Here is a 19,530-nt window from a genome sequence, read left to right as displayed (position 1 = left end):
AGATGAACATAATCCTAGAATCTGCTGGAGATCTATTATAATGATAGAATATTTGAAATGTGCCTCCCATATACTGATTCTATTCGATGAGCATACCTGGTTTACTTCCATGTGCACATGGTCTAATAGTAGTTTTGTTGTCCCGTAAAGAGCCCATTTACAGCAGTTTGCAGCTCAGAAAGTGGCTTTTGAAAAAGCCATAAATACTGTCTCTAGGGTTCAGACAGGTATTTATTTTTGAGGAAGGTTATTTTGAGAAAAGTATTTGGGTTTGCAATGATGTATATGCATCATTTTAGAAGGTGTGTTCTAATAGCAATTTTACTTTATACCTTACCTTTCGATATTTTACTAGAACATTTGGTAATGAATGTCACTCTCTCACCCCATATGCATTAAAAAGGGTTTCACTGTATTTTGTTTTAATGTGGTACATAGAAAATTCACTCTTCTATCAGATTAGCGTTGAAAATGAGTTTCACAGTAGGTCTTGGAGTTGGGTACAAAGATTTAAGTGCATTTGAATTTTAAATTTGCAAACCTAACATTGTTGCTTCCCCAAAGTGCTCTGTTCTTTGTTGGCTCCTTCAAGTTACTGGGTTACTATGGGATACTGTTCGGTATCTTAGAGAATCCTAGTTGAGCTCCTTTTTTCTTAGCCATGATCTAATTGATATTCTGATATTTCCTCTAGATCAAGAGGAATGGTGTTTGGACCAGCCAATTTAGGGGAAGATGCAATTAGAAGCTTCATTGCAAAACATCGTTGCAACTCCTGTTGCCGGAAGCTCAAACTCCCGGGTATGCCACAAACAATTCTATTTTTCTCTAAGTAAATCTCTCATAGAAACAACATCTATTGTAACCTGGGATCGAGTCGGAAATCTTAATCACATTTTTATCTCATTCACAGTCATTCGCAGAGCCTGACTTTCTGACTGCAAAATTTTCAAGACTCCGAAGGGATTAAAAGGACAGGGATTTACTTTAGGTTCTGCCAAAATGCGATAAAACAACATGGGGCCCAGTACTTGTCACAGTCACTCCCAGGGAAAAGTTTCACTGACTGAAACATGCCCTGGCCTGCCCCTTTGATTCCAGCTTGCTCCTACCCTGGTACCCGTAACATTTCAATTTTATTCTATTTTGCCATTGGACACTTAGGAGGGTGGAGTCTAGAGGGAAACAACAACTGTCAATTAAATTGTGCTTCTCACAATAAAAACTTGTCACTTTATTTAGTTTTTGCTGTGCTGGGGCTCAAACCATGGCCTGGTATTTGCAAGGCAAATCCATTAGCACTGATCTACAACCCACCACATTAAACACATCTTGTGATTGCTGTTTTAAAAATCTGGCTAGATAATATGGCATAGCTTCTCTGAAACCAAAACAGACACCATGGAAAATATCCCTGATAAAAAAGCAAACAACTGGAGGTCTCTGCCCTCCAACCTGACAATCCCAGCTCCATGATATTCTTTTAATTTTGTCTCAGGAGGGGAGCTTCATGTCTGCCTCACTCTTTTCTTAGGTCACATCAAACTTGATCTGATACTGGACTTTCACATATTTTAAGCTAAGTAGCCCTTCCTGCCATATCAAAAATTATACCCTTGAGCTGTCTGTGGTGGCCATAACTCTATAGTGCCAGTTACTTGGGAAGGTGAAGCAGGAGGTTCCTTGAAAAGCCCAGGAGCCAGCCTGGGCAAGGTAGTCAGACCCCATCTATTAAAAATCTATATCATACCCTCAATTGGAAATCAGTATGAGTACTGGTCATTCCCTTGAATGAAGCAGATATAAATTTATAGTGTAAAGGGAAGGAGCGAGGGAGAACTTTTTTTTTTTTTTTTTAATTGTAGAAGGACACAACACAATACCTTTTATTTATTTATTTACTTATTTATTTACGTGCTGAGGACTGAACTCAGGGGCACTCAACTACTAAGCCACATCCCCAGCCCTGTTTTGTATTTTATTTAGAGGCACTGAGTTGCTTAGTGCCTCACTATTGCTGAGGCTGGCTTTGAACTTGCTATCTCCTGCCTCAGCCTCTGAGCCTCTTGGATTATAGGTGTGCACCACCGTGCCCAACATATTCTATTTATTTTTATATGGTGCTGAGGAAAGATCCCAGCGCCTTGCACATGCTAGGCAAGTGCTCTACCGCTGAGACACAACCGTAGCCTGGGAGAGGGAACTTTTGTGGGCAAAATTTAGCAAAAAAACCCTGGATTTTAGAGTTGGCCTCCAGTTCCAGTAGGAATATAGTGCATTAGCCAGTGTAGGGGACCAGGGTGCATATGTTGGCTGGGGAGGTCAAAAATGGAGCAGTAACAGGGGTAAAGCCCAATTCTCATAGCTACCCAGACTCTGTCTCACAAATCAAACACCAGACTAGCTGAGAGATCAGTACCCAGCATTTTATCCTCCCCTCTGGTCAGAAGCAGCCCAGGCTGGGGCTGGGCTGAGAGGTCTTAGGGCCTCCCATGAAGGCCCTATGGGAGGCAGGAGCTGACAAACCCTTGAGTTATCCCATGATTGCAAGTTGGACTCTTTAGCTGCATGTCCTCAGGCACTGGCCCCACCCTAGCCTGATTCACTATACCCTGGACAGGGCAGTTTCCATTCTTAAAGACACAAGCATTATATCTAATCAGCCAGGAGCCAGGGAGACTTGAACCATCATGTACTACTTCCAGTTCCTGAACCCAGTTGGCTGTTCTGTCCCATTAAGGTTGAGATCATTTTTTAAATACACTGGTGGGTTTCAAGTAAGTGATTTGATAATTTCTCCATCTTTAGACATAATCTGTGTTTCCCTTCCAAATCTTAGTTTTAAACCAACATTTAAATGGAAATAGGAAATATCTTTGTTTACTCGGATGTTTATGATATGGATTTTTAAAAAGTTTAGTGTGGGAAACAAGTTTAGAATTGACTTTTCTGTCTTACTTTTCACCCTTACTTATTTGTGGAGAGGCAGTTTAGAACAGTGTTTAAGAGTCTAGGACCTAGAGCCTGGCAGTCTGGGCTCACACACCAGTTCTGCTTTTTACTAGCTACAGGAACTTGGAGTTCAGTACCCTCATCTGAAAACTTGGGGTAACAGTACCTGTCTCATAGAGTTGGTGTTTGGATGGAGTTAATAGATATATTTGTTCAATAGATGTTGATAATTATTAAAATCTGTATTAGTTTTATGACCAGAGAATCCCCATTTAATATTAAAAAATGCAAAAAAATGCATTTTACCCCTTTGGTGAAGCTGGAACTCGGGGCCTCGCGCACACTAAACATGTGCTGTACTGCTGAATGACACACCTAGCTCCCTGGATATATACATTTAAGACTACCAGATTTAATCAGCGCATCACAAAAAGTTACCCACATGTTTAAAGCTCATTTTCCTCCAGGTCCTTCTCCCAAAGATTACCCCTATGAATGTTTTTCCAATTTCCTTTTTCGAATGGAAGATGGAGGGCTCAGGAAACATAGGATCTGATAATTGGATAAAACTTTTGTAGGTAGTGCTGAACTTGAGGTATGTTTTTGTTACAGAAAACTGACCCATTTTGGCTGACCTCCCTGACCCTGCCCATAATTAAATAGTTTCTCTTTCTTAACTCTGGCCAGGTTATACCTTATGGAACACTGTACATGAAATCAAACTACCATATCTTTCCTCCATGTGTCTAGTGCTCCCCATAGCAAGGGAGTTAGAGTTACACATGGGCATTGAGGGAGGACTTGGTTGGATCATGGCCTGGGGAAGTAGAACCCTCCCTGAACACTTAGCAGAACCTCAAGTTGAGTATTTCTAGAGGATATAAGTATGTTTGTGGGATGTCCTAGGATTGTCTTATCTTCCTTGCAGATTTGAAAAGAAATGACTATTCCCCTGGAACAATAAATTCCAGCTTTGGATTTGAGAAGGAAAAAGAATCAACTGAGGGGCCTCCAGCAAGAGAAAGGAGTAGAAATTCCCTAGAAGATCATACACGACTCTAAAAGGGGGAGAAGCAAGAAGATGATGGTCCTCCACCTTTCTGCCATGAGTTTTTTGGTGAAGTAGATTGATGATGCAACACTGATTACATCAGATCAAGGGATCAGGATGGCTTTGTACTGAAACACATCTGTTCCTGCCCAGAGGCCTCATTGGTATATAATGAACGGATTCTCCAGGATGTTGACCTATGAAGGATGTTTGGCATGCATTCTCTATCCTCCTCAGGTTCCACAAGAAGACACTTGGAGAAGTCAGCTGGAAATACTGTTTTTTTTTTTTTGATACCTCATTGCTTTAGCTGCTCACTTGGAACCCTTGGAGCAGAGTGCTGTGTTTAAGGAACTAGGGGGATGAATTTAATTTATTTTCTCACTGTGTATGCAGACTGTACCCCCCACTGCTGTTCACCACCTCACCCACACATTGTTCTTATGTGTGTGTGTGTATATATATATGTGCATTAAGAAGTTATTTGACTTCCTCCTCTATTCTATTCAGTAGCACAGAGCTTTGACCAGCAACAACAAGGAAACAATTGCTAGTTTGACTAGCAACAACAACAACAAAAAACAAGGAATAAGGGTGTATTTGCACAGATCAGAGCACACTCCTGTACCAACTAACCAGTAAAAGTTAGTATCCTGGTGAAATCTAGTTGGGTTTGAGTATTGTCAGTAATCTATGTGATATCTGGGCATTTCGGGTTTCTCTAAAACAAAAAATGAAGGGAAATCTAAAACAAATGCCTTTCCTTTTATTTTTTATTTTTTTCAAGGAATTGTAAAAGTGGAGATAAATTAAGAAAGGGTTTCCCTTCCTTGATCTTAGGGATGCTGTCAGTCATAGAATTGATTAGGTCAACCTCTATCAAGCTACTTTCTTTTCCAGAGCTCTGTCTGTAATATTACAGGCTGAATCACTGCGTGTCGGGTCTTATGAAGAAATATATGCTTTCAGACTGAAACATGTTTTGCAGGTGTTTACTTCGCTCCAAGATGGAGTTCCGGTGGTTTTAATCTGGCTTGAAAATGTGTCATCAGTTTCTGATGCCCAAAATGAAGGATCTCTGGAAAGTACACTGTGTGGCATTTGGGAGGGGTCAGTTGTGCTTCTTGCACACTAGGTTGGGTTGCCCTACCTCAAAACAAGTATGAGCTTTGCACACAAGCAGAGACGGAGGGCTGGGAATCCTCTCCCCTCTCCCCCTGCCTCTCCTTTCTTATTATAACATGTTCCAATCTGCCAGCAGCAAACCTCCTGGGTTTGAAAAATTTCAGCTTATCTTTATCTTTAGTCTTTACATTACATATCTTGCTTCTGAGCCTGCTTTTCAAATATATGCTCCTGCATTCTTAGGTTATACTTCAGGGAGCCTGTTGCACAGTGGGTAGAAAATCAAGGATTTTGTTTGCAGCGATTTTGTCTGATTCTTTTAAGTTTGAGTTGCTTGCTATAAGGGTTAATCTATATTCCTTTGACTTTGGTCTGGGATGGTAGACAGTGGGAAATTTGGGTGATTTCTTGATTAACAGTGAGGGCAGATAAAATGTTAATATTTTATTCTATTTTATGAGTCAATAAAGATCAATTGCTTCTTACTTCAGTGCTGTATTCAACTCAAATGGAAAGAGGCAATTTGTCCAAGGACCAAATCAAAGGCATCAATTTATTGGCCAACTACTTGTTACCTGGGATAGAACCTGAAAGCAAATACATTTTGATTTCAAATTTTTGTGGTGTGCTTAAAAAAAAGAGTGAAGAAAAATCTACAGAATAACATTTTAAAAAGATGAACTGCTAAGGGGTGGGGCTGTGGCTCAGTGGTAGAGCACTTGCCTAGCATGTGTGAAGCACTGGGTTTGATTCTCAGCACCGCATATAAATATATGAATAAAATAAAGGTCCATCAATGTCTAAAAGAAAAATTTTAAATAAAAAAAAAGATGAACTGCTCAGCAAAGGTCACTAGGATTGCTTGGAAGACAGCTATGCTCATCACTATCCCACCAATGCAGACAACTAGGATGGCTTGAATACAATGTGACAATAACTTTGATTTCTGATCACTAGAGTGAAATGTTTATTGTTTCAATTTTATTCAGCAGATATTTATTAAGTGCCTTTTCTACATTGCATGAATGATGAGGATACAGAGATGAACAGGACATACCTTTGCCCTTAATGAGCTTTATGTCTCCTACTTACTTTTGTTTATTTCAAATTTGCACTTCTACCAAGTGGTAAAATTTTTTATTTCTGGGCAAATGTTGAACTCAGAGATGTTTCATACCCTACCTGCCAGGGCAGTATGTATACACTGAAACAAGAGAATTATGGCAAATAAGAAGACATAGCTAGGACTGGTTTTAGGAACCTGCGAAGAAAAACAGACCGCATAGTCCTTTTCTGAGCACAAAGTCTGCATCACAGATGGGATCTGAATCTGGGGACCAGAGAAACAGGCAGGATCCAGGAAATTCTCTACTGGGGCACTGGGCACATAGGATTTTCTTTCCACGAGGCTATACATGCCTGGAGTGACTTCTGCCCCTGCTATCTTAGAGCTTTCTTACAGCTCTGAGGGATGAAGTTTGATGTGGTTTTGAGTGTTTCTTGCCCTGTTGTCTTCTGAGGCTTTGTTAAAACAAGTACTGGCTGACCCAGACTTCCCAACATTCAGTCAATACTTTAAAAACTTTCTGTTATTGTTGCTTGTGACTGTTATTTTAGAGGAAACTGGCTACTCTGGTTCTAGAAGTCATGCCACAGATGTTCCTGTTATGTCCTGTGCTTTCAGACACCCACCCACATCTAGCACAAAGCTGGGCACATAACACACTTTCAACACTATTTTTTAAAAAGAAGTAACAAAACCTTCAAATGATAGTGGATTTCATTCACTAGGTAATAGATCAGATTTGCATTTTTAATCTAGAAGAAAATGATTACCAATTCCTTAAGACCCAACACAATTCTTTTGATCTCTCTCTGTTTTAATTTTCTAGGAAATAGCTTTTAACAACCTACACCTTGTCTATTGAATTCCCAACCAGTTCTTGCCCTTATCACCATCAGTGACAGTGCCAGAGTGCAGTCCTTTACCGGTGACTATTGAAATGAGATGATAACTTCCCAGAAACTGCCTAGGAATAATCATCACTTTATTACCCTTTGAAAAGAAGATTGATAGAAAAGTCATTTGAAAGATGGTTCATTACCATGCCCTAGTACGATTTCTTTACTCACATCTCTCCAAAGCATGAGAAAGGGAGGATTATTCTCTGAGGTCGGAATTTGAAGGCTGTGTGTTTGCCTCTTTGAAGTCTTGGTATTTAATTTTCTGTAGTCATTTCTTGGGCAATTTTCTAAGAAACTAGTTGAAGCTAATTTATCATAAGTTAAAGTCAAATGACAGAAAAGATTTTTCCCCCTTAACAGCATTTTATTCCACAGAGGTTAGCTTCTGAAGGAAAATGAGACTTAAATAGCATTTCAAATCTCCAGCCACATGGGTGGGTACAGAGAATAGAGAGAATTCTGGAAACCACACTGGCTTTTTATTTAGCACAGTTATTATTTTGTGACTTTTCTTTCTAGACCACGATGTACAGATAAAATATTGTGTTTTTGTGAAACACCCTCCTAAAAATAATTAGATAGGTTGCTTAATTTTTCAAAGAAAAGCTGTTAGTCCTCAAGGGATAACAAATCTTGGTATCTATCATTTTCAGACTTGTAATATAAGTTTATATAATTTGGTTCACCTTTCTGTTAACCCCTAACTCTGAAATGGAGATGAAGATACTTACCTTTTCAAATGAAGGTGAATGATAATGAGAGAGCATTTATAAAGTCCTTTGAGAATCTCATTTAAAAATCTTCTTGTGAGCATGGGATTCAGTTCAATAAATAATAAGGGGTTTTCATTTTTGATATGGTGTGATCATTATTTAATGTTTACAGAGGATACTCAGTGGACCCGTTTCATTTCAAACACAAAAGTGATTCTGCTGTTTCTCCCTTCCCAAGGGGTAAAAGCCCATGGCTCTCTTTTTGGTTTGAAGCTTAATTAAATAGTTTTAAATCAGGAAATTCACAATATCACAGCATCTGCTACTTATTTTGCTTTTTTTAAAAAATTGATAGATTGATTGATTGATGATTTTATACGAATCTGAGAATCAAACCCAGTGCCTCACACATGCCTGGCAGGTGCTCTAACACTGAGCCACAATAACCCCAGCTCCTTATTTTGCTTTTTGATGGATTTAATTTGACTTATAGTTTTTGTTTGTTTCTCTGTGTCCAAAAAAAAAAAAAAAAAAAAAACCCTTCTAGGACAAGAAGTAGTGTCCAGCACTGGCATTGGTGATAGTTTTGAACGTAAATAGCAACTTTAGAATCTTCCAAGATCATATAAGTACCCAGAGCTAATCGATTACACCACTGGAGCCACTGTGCAAATTTAGAAACTTACTGCTTGTTAAATGATGATTTTTTAAAAGTTCAAATTAATGGTGATTTAATTTTGTCAGTGTAGGTTTGCTTAGTAATAAGAAAATTCTGCCTGAGAACTGCCTGTAAAATTCTCATGTTCTCCTAGTGAATTTTTTTTATTGTGAATCATTAGAAATTATATGGGATTCCTTAGAAAACTTGGAGTGCAACCACCATTTGACCCGGCTATCCCACTCCTCAGTCTATACCCAAAGGACTTAACAACAACATACTATACTAACACAACCACATCAATGTTTAAAGCAACTCTTTTCACAATTGCTAAACTGTGGAACCAACCTAGATGCCCTTCAATAGATGAATGGATAAAGAAACTGTGGTATATATACACAATGGAATATTACGCAGCACTAAAAGAGAATAAAATTATAGCATTTGCAGGTAAATGGATGGAGTTGGAGAATATTATGCTAAGCAAAGTAAGCCAATCCCCAAAACCAAAAGGTCAAATGTTCTTTCTGATAAGTGGATGCTGATCCATAATTGGGGGGCATGGGAATAAAGGAGGAACTTTGATGGGGCAAAGGGGAGGGAGAAGAAGGGAGGGGCCATGGGGGCAGGAAAGATGGTTGAATGAGATGGACATCATTACCCCAGGTACATGTATGACTGTACATATGGTGCTACACTACATTGTGTACAACCAGAGAAATGAAAAGTTGTGCTGCAATTGTGTACAATGAATCAAAATGCATTCTGCTGTCATATATACCTAATTAAAACAAATAAATTAATAAAAAATAAAAAAAGTTGTTTTAAGAAATTACATTAGTTTCAAAGTTTTAGCAAATATTATGGTAAAAATCCTTTTGCTAATGAATGTCCAAATGTGGATATAGTGATTGTCTTGGATGGAGGGATTGGGGGGAATCATCCTTAATGACATTTTTGTTTGAATGTTAGCTTCTAATGGATCTATTTCTCTGAACCCTATTGATAGCCAAGCAAAAGATCACAAATCCTAGGAGTCTTTGGAGAACCAATGAAATCCCTGGTAGGTTGTCATTTTGGGGGATTCCCCTACTCGCCCTTGAAAATTTGCAGATTAGGACTTGGAAGTGCTGGTAACAACAATGGAGATGAGGAGAAGAAATGACTGTGAGGTGTGTGTGTCTGCTGTGGGTGAGGTTACAGAGTCGTGGATGGTTGGCAGGATTGGTGATGTATTTTACTGAGAGAGTAGGGAGTGGTGTTTTCTGGAAGCACGTTGCAAATGCAAACAAACACGGGCTAGGCTTTGTGGGATGAGATGTTTGCCTACTGCTCCGGAGCTTCTGGGGATATTTTATGGTATAGGGTGGAAAGAGAGGTGTAGTCATTACTCAGGGTTTAGTTCTTAGCTTTGTGGAAATGTTCTTTTCTATCCAACAAACTTTTTTGAGCCTTATACCGTGATGTCCTGACGCTAAGGTTAAATTTGCGAGACGAAATATGTCTGCTGCAAGCTTCTCCAAGACAAATCAGGAATTCACCATACGTTGATTTACCATTGTTACCAGGTAACATGTATTGTGTGCTCACTATCTCCTCTATATTGTGCTCAGTGCATATTGTACACAGTCATTCAATCTGAACAACAACTTAATGGCCATCTCTACGAGGCTTTTTATATTGATTTGAAAATGTTGCATATGAGTTAAGTAACTTGACTAAGTCAGCAACCCAAGGAGGAGCTGGAATTTCGTGCTGGAGCTAATCAATGACATAGAGAACAATGTGATCTTGACCAACACACTTAAAATTACTACAATGCGACTCGACAACAATGACTGGAAACAGAGATTTGAAAGTTGGGAACCAACTTTGACCATCACGTAAGAAAAATCTAAACTGGGAATTGTAGAGTGTTTCCTGGTGTCCTCTTTGCTTCTGTTATATCAGGAAAATCTCTCTTGGGGCTGGGGATGTGGCTCAAGCGGTAGCGCGCTCGACTGGCATGCATGCGGCCTGGGTTCGATCCTCAGCACCACATACAGACAAAGATGTTGTGTCCGCCAAATACTAAAAAATAAATATTAAAATTCTCTCTCTCTCTCCCTCTTTCTTACTCTCTCTCACTCTTTCTTTAAAAAAAAATAAAAAAAAAGAAAATCTCTCTTGCTCCTTAATGCCATCTTTGGCCCCTGTGAGTCCATAGAAAAGCCACTCCCCATGGCATGTCTTGAGGTACGTGCAGGAAAATAGTTTCTTTGAGGCTGGCATTGGATCTGCTAGCAAATTTTTTTCTGCCTCCACCTCTGTTTCTGTCATGGCTCCCTTTGGCTTTCCTAGACAATTAGATATTTGTTGGTCAACACAATAATACTTACCATTTGATATCATCTCGTGACCTGCTAGCTTATCAATTTATAGTGAAAAATAGAACCGATGCAAGCTTTACCAAACTGGCCCTTACACTGTGTCTCTCAAGGTCTTGGAAGCTGGATTCTAATAAGAAGGTTGCTCGAAGTACATGGAATCAGAACAAAGATGGGTAGATCAATCAACTTTTTAATGGTGTTGGCTAAGATTTCTGTTCATCTCATCTTCTGCTGAGGGATAGGCCTGCCAGTCAGAGTAGAATATTCAAAGTCTGAAATTCTTCAGCTTGATTCTAAAGGATGCAGCAGAATTTCAAGCAACTCTTAGATGAGCCCTGAGAAACATGGATCATGATGAGAAAGTATTTTTTTTCTTTTTAAAAATTCTTTCTCTTCATTGTCTCTTCCTTCCCTCTCTCTTTTTTTTCCTCTTTCTTTTCTCTAATTTCCTCTTTTTGTCACATCTTTTTACAACACACTGGCTACAAAGGTAACCCAAGATATATCATTAATTTTCCAAATGAAGCACCGATTTTCCCAGAATTGTAGATTTAGAAAACATGAGAGCCAAATAAAGATAGATGAGGACCGAGAGATTAAAAGAGATTGTGCTTCACTGAAGTTAACATAACTATTGTTAAAGGAGAGAATTCAGGTTTCCTAAATCACTATCAGTTAGCTTAATAATCACATTAATACATTGAACAAATGATATCCTCTTATTTCAAAATTTTGTTTTGAAAAAAAATTCCAGATTAAAATTTTATGATTAAATTTTTAACTGGGAAAACTTGTGATTAAGATGGAGTCAAGTGAGATTTTTGTCTGCTTTTCAGTAAGACTAATTCATTAGATATGTGACTTCAGAGTGCTATAGTTGCAAAATTAGATTGTATGTTAATTATCTTTCCAGTTTTCTTGACTTATTTGCATGTCTGTGTGCATTTGTGTGTGTGTTGTGTGTGTATGTGTATGTATTTATATAAATAGAAAGTAGCTATTTGGGTGACCATAGAATCTTTTAAATGAAAAGTCTAAGACTTGGATTTCAGTGAATGGTTCAAATATTTAATTTTATTTGAATTATTTATAATTATTTCCTTTTATAGTTTGGAACTGGAATGTCCCTAGAGGCTCCAGTGTTGAAGGATTGGTCCCCAGCTGGTGGTGCTATTAGGAGGTGAGGCATAGTGGAGGAAATAGGTTCCAAGGGTCCTGTCTTTGAAGGGTATGATGTGAACCCAGCCACACTGTTTCTGTCTCTGCTTCCTGGAAGCTATGAAGTGAGAAATTTTGCTCTCAAGCTTTTTGTGTTATGTTGTTTTGCCTCATCACAGGCCCAGAATAATGGAACCAAGTGATTATCGATTAAAACTATGTTGAGATCCCCACTGAATTCTCTGAAATTATGAGCCCAAATAAATATTTTCTCCCTAAGTTGATTGTCTCAGGTATTTCATTATAGTGATGGAAAACTAACAAATTTCCCATTGTCAAAGACAGCCTCTTAGATCTGTGGAGCCTTATTCCCAGAAGAGTCCAAATGGAATGGTAGAAAATTCTCTAGGCCTTTGAGTTGGTGTATTGGGTTTGAAATGAGGCTCCGCCATTGAGCAGTTGCCAGTCTTGGGCAACTTGTTTGGCATCGTTAAATTTTGGTCTATCATCTGAAGACGGCAGGACAATCTATTAACATACTGACTTGTGTTTTCTTCTTGTTATCGCCATCCCAGGAAGGTAGGTGGATGGATGCTGGTGCTTTGGGACCCTGATGGCGTTTCACAGAGGTTGTGAGGTCCCTAAATGACAACTTTCCTCCAAGACTTCTGGGGAAATTGATGGGGCTGTAACTTGGAGTTGCTATGGATACAGGAAGACTATCTGGGAAAGAAAAGAGAGGCTTATTCCTGGAGATGGGAAGATGAAAGTGTTTTTGGTTAGATGTGGAGGGCTAGTTCATGGTTGTTAAGAGGACTAAGTTGGAGCTATGGCCTAAGAAGTCACACGCAATGATTGGTGTCCCTGTCAGTCCTGGAGCAAACCGAGAAGGTGGCATTTTTGCACCTGAGTGTTTTGGAGGAAATTTATCACATTTATAACATAATGTCTTACCAAACAGGATCATTTTCAGAATTAGAATGTACACCAAGCACTTGGTGTAGTGACTGGCATACAACAAACAGACCTGATGAGGAATTGTTAGTAATCATTGTTTATATTTCTTTTGTCTCATCCAAGATGATCTCCAACCCAAGATTGGTGGAGCTGGAGCTGCTTCATATGAGAAACTAGATTGTTCATGACACAGATGCTGGAATGTCACAACTAAAAGGGTTCTTTACTAGCATGAACCTAGGCAAAAATAAACAGACATGAAAATGTGATGACTTAGCACAGTAGATATTTATTTCTTGTTTTACATAAAAGTCCAGGGCAGCCTATGATGAGTGGGGGTTGGGGGATTTTCTGCTCCACTTTAGTCTTTATGGTATCCAGACTGACAGGGCTCAATCATCTTCAAAGATGGATCCCAACACAGCCCTGGGGCTCCTCAGCTGGCATACAGAAGGGGATAAAAAGGTAGAGGAGCACCATGGGAGATCTTATGAGAACCCCTACAAGGAGCACACATCTTTTTATTCACATACCACTAGATAGAACTCATTTTGAGTCAAGCCCACCTACAAAGGAGACTAAGAAATGTCACTTAATAGTATGTCCAAGAAAAAGAGAAGAAGGACTTCAATGAATAGTTAGCAATCCCTGTCAAATTGGGGATTGTATATACAGGTCCAATTCTTCATTTGATTTACTGGGGCTGTTGAAATTTAATATGGTTTCTGAGAGATGTATTCCAAGAGAATACATCTTAATAAAAAGTTCTATGTATTTAGGCACACTTTTGAATAGCTTTCCATATCTTCTTGCATATCTTGGAAATCCCATCATATGTGTGTGTGTGTGTGCGCACACACACACACACACACACACACACACACACATATATGTTTTTGTTTTTCCATAATTCACTTATGCTGGCAAAATCTATTGAACACAAAAAGTAAAATCTAATTGGAAAGAGAGCTGGTTTTATTGAACACTGTTGGCTCAGTGACGACTATAAAATATGTCCATTGCCACTCTTCCCCTCACTGCTTGACCCCCCATCCTTACCCTCTTTCTATCCCTCCAAGCAACCATCGTGTTGCCCTCCTTTCTAAATTGCACAACCCAGCTTGCTGACAAATAAGCTCTGAGGTAAGAGTAGTAATTTACATATGGAGCCTACTAATATACTATACAAATGAGGGTCCTGTGGAGAATGTTAATTCATTTTCTACCCTGGATGGCCTTGATCACTGTAAATTTTCATCATGGCAAGGGCTAAGATGGAGATGGAAAGATTGGATATACCGGAGGGATGGGGACTCACTAAACTCAGTGAGGAGCGTTCAACATCATGTACATTTCCCCCAAAATAGAAGATGTGAAAGTTGGATTCATAAGCTTGAAAATGATATTTAAGATTCATCCTGGATATTTTCTTGGAGGGAAGTGACTGGGACATTGAAATAATTTAACAAAATATTTTGATTTATCAAATTTTAAAATTAGAAACATTTCTACTATGAAAATTTATTCATGATTTACCTTTTTTAAACACCCAAGACCCTGACAGAGCTTAGGTAGACAGAGCTTCTGATCTTTCTGAAACTCCCTGGGGGTTGCTTGATTCCTTTATTGGTTCATTCATGGATTTATTGTATTAACTACAATAAACTTTGTGCCTAGAATTTGTTGGCATTATGCCAAGATCATAAGTTGGGTATTGGGTAGGTCTGTGAGAAGATAGACATATACGCAAACCTCCATCCACCCAACAAGAGAGAGAATTGAGACCTTTGCAAGATGTTGTTGGAGAGAAAAGGAAAGGCTTCCTGAAGAACGATAAGAAGTAGTTTACCTGGTGGAGGGAAGAGCATCTGGGAGAGGCGTTTGGGAAATGTTGAGTAGCTGCATGGCTAGTTTGAGGGACAAATGTTGGATAAGGTAGGAAGTAACAAGACGACTGGGAAGAATGTGCAGGTAAAGTTGCTAAAAGTCTTTCACGTTATTGTGTTAAGTTTGAACATGCATGTTAGGGAAGTTATCATATATTTTAAACATGATTCTAGGTAGATTAGTTGATTAATTCAACAATTATTAATCACCTACTGTATACAAATTTTTGGCCTTAGAAGTATGATACTGAATAAGATATAGACCCTGCCCATAGGAACTTGCAGTTTAGCGAATGATAACAACTAGTAGAGATGGCTCTCAAGAGTTTTTTTTTTTTTTCAAAAGGGCTTTAATTGCTCCATACCATCAACCCCTTCCAAATTCACCTCATATCCCCATTTATGTTATCTTTGATAGGACTAATAGAAGTTCTCTCAATCTTATATAAAGCGTGCTTTTTTGAAAGCACACACTTATTGATCTATGGCATAACACTATATAAAAGCATTGCACCTATTATATAAGCATGAAAGGATTCCTAGTCTACACTTTCCAATCTGTTTGCCTCCTTCCCACATCTGTCCTGTGTAGTTCCTCTGGAGTAGCTGTGATGGGTTTCACTGTATACTGAGATAAGGTGTGCTACTATGTGTGTCCTGAGGGATGCACATCTCAAATCAATTGTTATAGCACCAGGTGGTAATTGCAGAAAGAAAGAAAGCAGGGGCACTTAGGGTATGTAGTTGGGGGGAGACTTCCTGGAGGAGATGTTGGGGTAGTGAAAAAAGGGGCATTTCAAACAGAGATCAAGCCAGGCAACAAGGGATGGTTGGGTTTGGCTGGGGCATTAAGTGTTCCAGAATGATTCTACCGGCTGCCTCTGAGGAAGAGATATTAGAGGCTGAGGATGGGAGAAGGTTCAAGACATCTTGATGACTGAAAGGTTTTGAAGATGATATTCAGGCTCTTTTGGCCAACACCTGTTCCCTTACAATCATCCAGTAAATTCAAGTAAGATTTGGGAGGGAAAAGGGAAGCCCATTATTGACTCAACAGAGATCTCTCATAAGTTCTTGCTCTTGTTTCAAGAAATCTCATGGGGGTTGGGGTAGCTCAGTGGTAGAGTATTTGCCCCATATATGTGAGGGCCTGGGTTCAATCCCTAGGAACACACACATATACATGCATGACAAAGTTTATACTGTTTTGTAACCCCAGTATAAACTGCTGCTAGAGTTCACCAGTGTTCCATAAGTGATAGCAAGCTTAATTCCCAAATTCATTAATGATACATGGAGTTGGGGCTATTGGTAGGTAATTAGGATTAGATGAGGTCCAGGGGATGAGCAGTAGTGACTCTCTAGGAAGAGGAAGAGAAACTCGAGCTAGCATACTTCCTGTCTCACCATGAGATGCCCTCTGCCACGCTGTCATGCAGCAGGAAAGCCCTTACAAGATACCGAGAAGATGCTGATGCCATACTCTTAGACTTACCAGCCTCCACAACTGTGAATCAAAAAAGCTTCTAGATCAAGTCTCAGGTTTTTTTTTTTTTTTTTTTTGGTTTTGTTTTGTTTTAGCAACAGAAAATGGATTAAGAAAACTGCCAAACATTTCATCTGTGAGATCTGTGAGGCTATTTTTCAAAGTTGTTGGTATCTCCTTCCTGATCTTCATGCCCTGGTCTAAGAAGTTAAGTGTTGTACCTTTGACTTTAGGTTTCCCTTGGCCTGAATGGACCATCTGGATTATTAACGGATTGACTTTCATTGGACCACAGGCCTGAACTGGGACTCTGGGGAAGAATACTGGGGAAAAACACACGAAAAAGACTGTAGGTGTGCATGATTTTAAAAGGTGGAAAATGTCCTTGCCTCTATTTAATTCTTAGAGACAGCAGAGAAAACTGGAGATTAAAGATTCTAGTGGGGAAGTGACATTTCAGTTGATCATATAAGATTTCTCACGATGCCAGGGACCATTGGCCTTTCTCTCGTTGGGGTCTTGGGACACGCACATTTTTTAGGAGTGGGACACATCTCCTCTGCTAGTTCTGCCCAGAATTCAGTGTTCACCAAGGCAAGACACGACCAAGAGTTTGCCTAACGGAGCAAACAGAGACACAACAAACTGTCCTTAATTTTATCACCTTTCCTAACCCTGAACATTTCAAAATGTCCCGTCTAACCCGACACTTCCAGGAGTTTCTCTTCCTGCCAATATTAACAAACTGACATGAAACATCTTTGATTGGTTGCCCGATCCTTTGATCCCTGACTCCTGACCCTTGCTCCTCTCTGAAGCAATTCCTAAGTAGTGAATAAAATTTTAAACTGGGCCTCTCTGATGAGGTACCCTGGAATCCTGAAGGAAAGCATTTTATTGGGCTTTAGAAAATTAGCTGAAAACTCTGTACTGTTGCGGGGCAAGGGAAGATCCCCACAGCCACTTGCATACCAGGGCAGGATGCTTTCCCACTCTCGGGGAGGAAGAAGGCTGTAGAAGGTCAGGCAGTACCAGCAGGCCTTGCCCCTGTCTGCTGACACAGATAGCTTTAGTGCTTCTCATCTTATTTTTGGCCTCACTTAGGTACGGTAACCTCCCGCTGGTCTAGCCGTGATCAAGACATTCACCCTAGCCTCCATTCTGAGCCTCCCAGCCCGAGCTAAGATTTGAACTCGTGGTCCCAGAGTGCAGGATGGATTAGTGCTCAAGGGCTCCCACGCTGACTCCATCAAAGCTTTTCTCCGCACATCTCCATTATGTGAACAGCTCTGTTAACCAAACCTATTATCTTTCCCCCTTGGTTTTCAACTTGAGAAAGGGAAAGCAACTTCTTTAATGGCCCACAGATTGATGATTAACATTTTACATGTCCCTGCTGCTAAGTAAAAGAACTGCTTTGTGGACAGCGAGAATGCCCAGGAGAAGGAAGCGGGAGTCAACTTGGTTTATTAAGTTGTGCTGCTTCATTAATCACAATCTTTTTTTATGGCAGTGCTTAAAGGCCCATCCATTGTACTTCTCGGGAATGGGGTAGATCAAAACCAAGTGCTTTTAGTGCACCTTTGACATCTGGCATAGCAGCCGGCTATCTGCGATATTGCTCTCCAGCAGGATGGGGAGCTGCATTTACTGTGACCATGCTGGCCCCTCTGATTTAAGCTACTGCAGAGGGCAATGAATTACCTTAAAGGAGCTCCACTGCAGAACTCCAAGTTTTATGCCGGACCCCTGCCAGCTTCCCCACTTTATGAGTATGAACAATCAGACAATTGAACTGATTTGACTTTGCCACTCCTGGAGTTTCATTGCTGCGAACCTGGGGATGTAATGATGGCAATGCTAAGTGCCGCTCTGACTAGCAGCAGTGCCTGCTGCCCGTTCAAGTAGGGCACCCATTCTTGTTAGTGGAAAACGGCTCTGATTTGCAGCAAGGGGGAAAATAGATCCCATGCAATCACATTAACTCAACTCTGAATGTTATTTTCATTTAACACTGTGGAACCAGGCAGTGTCCCAATTTTTTTTTTTAATGGTAAACTCATTAAAAGGCAGGGTTCTTTTGCAAGGAGTCTTACAGCACTGATGGAGAGGCACCTGCTAAGTCTGATACAGATTGCAGACATATACGCTTATAGAAACTTACACACATAACACACATATTTACCTATTTCACAGATAGGCTCAGGCTGTCTTATTCAAAGAATCAGCACAATAAATATTTTTTGAATTGATTAATTAATCTAAGATGATAAAGCAATTCCTCTTCAAGACACGAAAACTGCATTGACTTTTGCAACAATAAATGCTTATAAGACAATAAAATGCTATTTACCAGCTTTCAGAGAAGGAAAACAAATTGTTATCCAAGAATTCTATATCCCACCAATTTATTGTACCTATGTGAAAATGACAAAAAGATTCAAATGTGTGAGATTGCAAAAGAATATCAGCTACACACTTTTGCTGGATAAAGAAAAGGATTGTCTTCAAAGACATTTGCCAGAATAGTCAAAAATGAGTCAAGCACAAAGAAGAAAATGATAATAATAATCGACGGTGCTAGGCACTCTTCTGGGTCTGTATGTTAATTCATTTAGTTCTTTTTGTTCAATCTAATAAGATGCCTTACACTATTGTTCCCCATTTCTAATGAGAAAGCCAAGGCATAGAGAGGTTCTCTTATCTTACTGCTCTAACCCATACCTCATGTAAGAGGGGATGCCAGGGTTTGAACCCCAGCGGTCAGACTTCAGATTTCACACTAAACTCTTATGTTCTATAGCCCTGAATAAGCCTTTAAACACACTCACAGAAATTAATATTGATAATTCCAAATGATGACTTCACTTATTATTTACTCAATGCTAAAAGAAGAAAAAGATTGTTTTGTCTCAAATGATATCATGCTGAACTCTAGAAAAATATAATGAAAACAAAGGAAATGGAGTAATACACATCTTCAAAGCAAATATACTAAACTCATTGCTCAAAAGGGAAAACCATAATCATAACTAATCATAATATTTTTAAAATATATTTTTTAATTGTAGTTGGACACAATTTATTTATTTTATTTTTATGTGGTGCTGAGGATCAAACCCAGCGCCTCCCATGTGCTAGGTGATCGCTCTACCGCTGAGCCACAATCCCAGTCCCTAATTATATGATTTTGATACTGGTGATTAGATA

General features: G+C 39.4%; 1 protein-coding gene across 1 annotated transcript in view; it reads left to right on the top strand.

Annotated features, from left to right (window-relative positions):
* Trpm6 (transient receptor potential cation channel subfamily M member 6) overlaps positions 1–4,014 on the top strand; it is a 112,001-nt gene extending 107,987 nt beyond the window's left edge. Inside the window, 2 exon segments of the mRNA XM_076841511.2 lie at positions 695–801; positions 3,881–4,014. Coding sequence (XP_076697626.2) covers positions 695–801; positions 3,881–4,014 — 241 coding nt within the window.
* Positions 4,015–19,530: the final 15,516 nt, after the last annotated feature.

The sequence above is a fragment of the Callospermophilus lateralis genome, chromosome 2 (genome assembly GCF_048772815.1).
Source record: "Callospermophilus lateralis isolate mCalLat2 chromosome 2, mCalLat2.hap1, whole genome shotgun sequence".
Lineage (NCBI taxonomy): Eukaryota > Metazoa > Chordata > Mammalia > Rodentia > Sciuridae > Callospermophilus > Callospermophilus lateralis.
The sequence above is the reverse complement of the archived record's forward strand: the minus strand, read 5'-3'. Positions and strand labels throughout refer to the sequence as shown.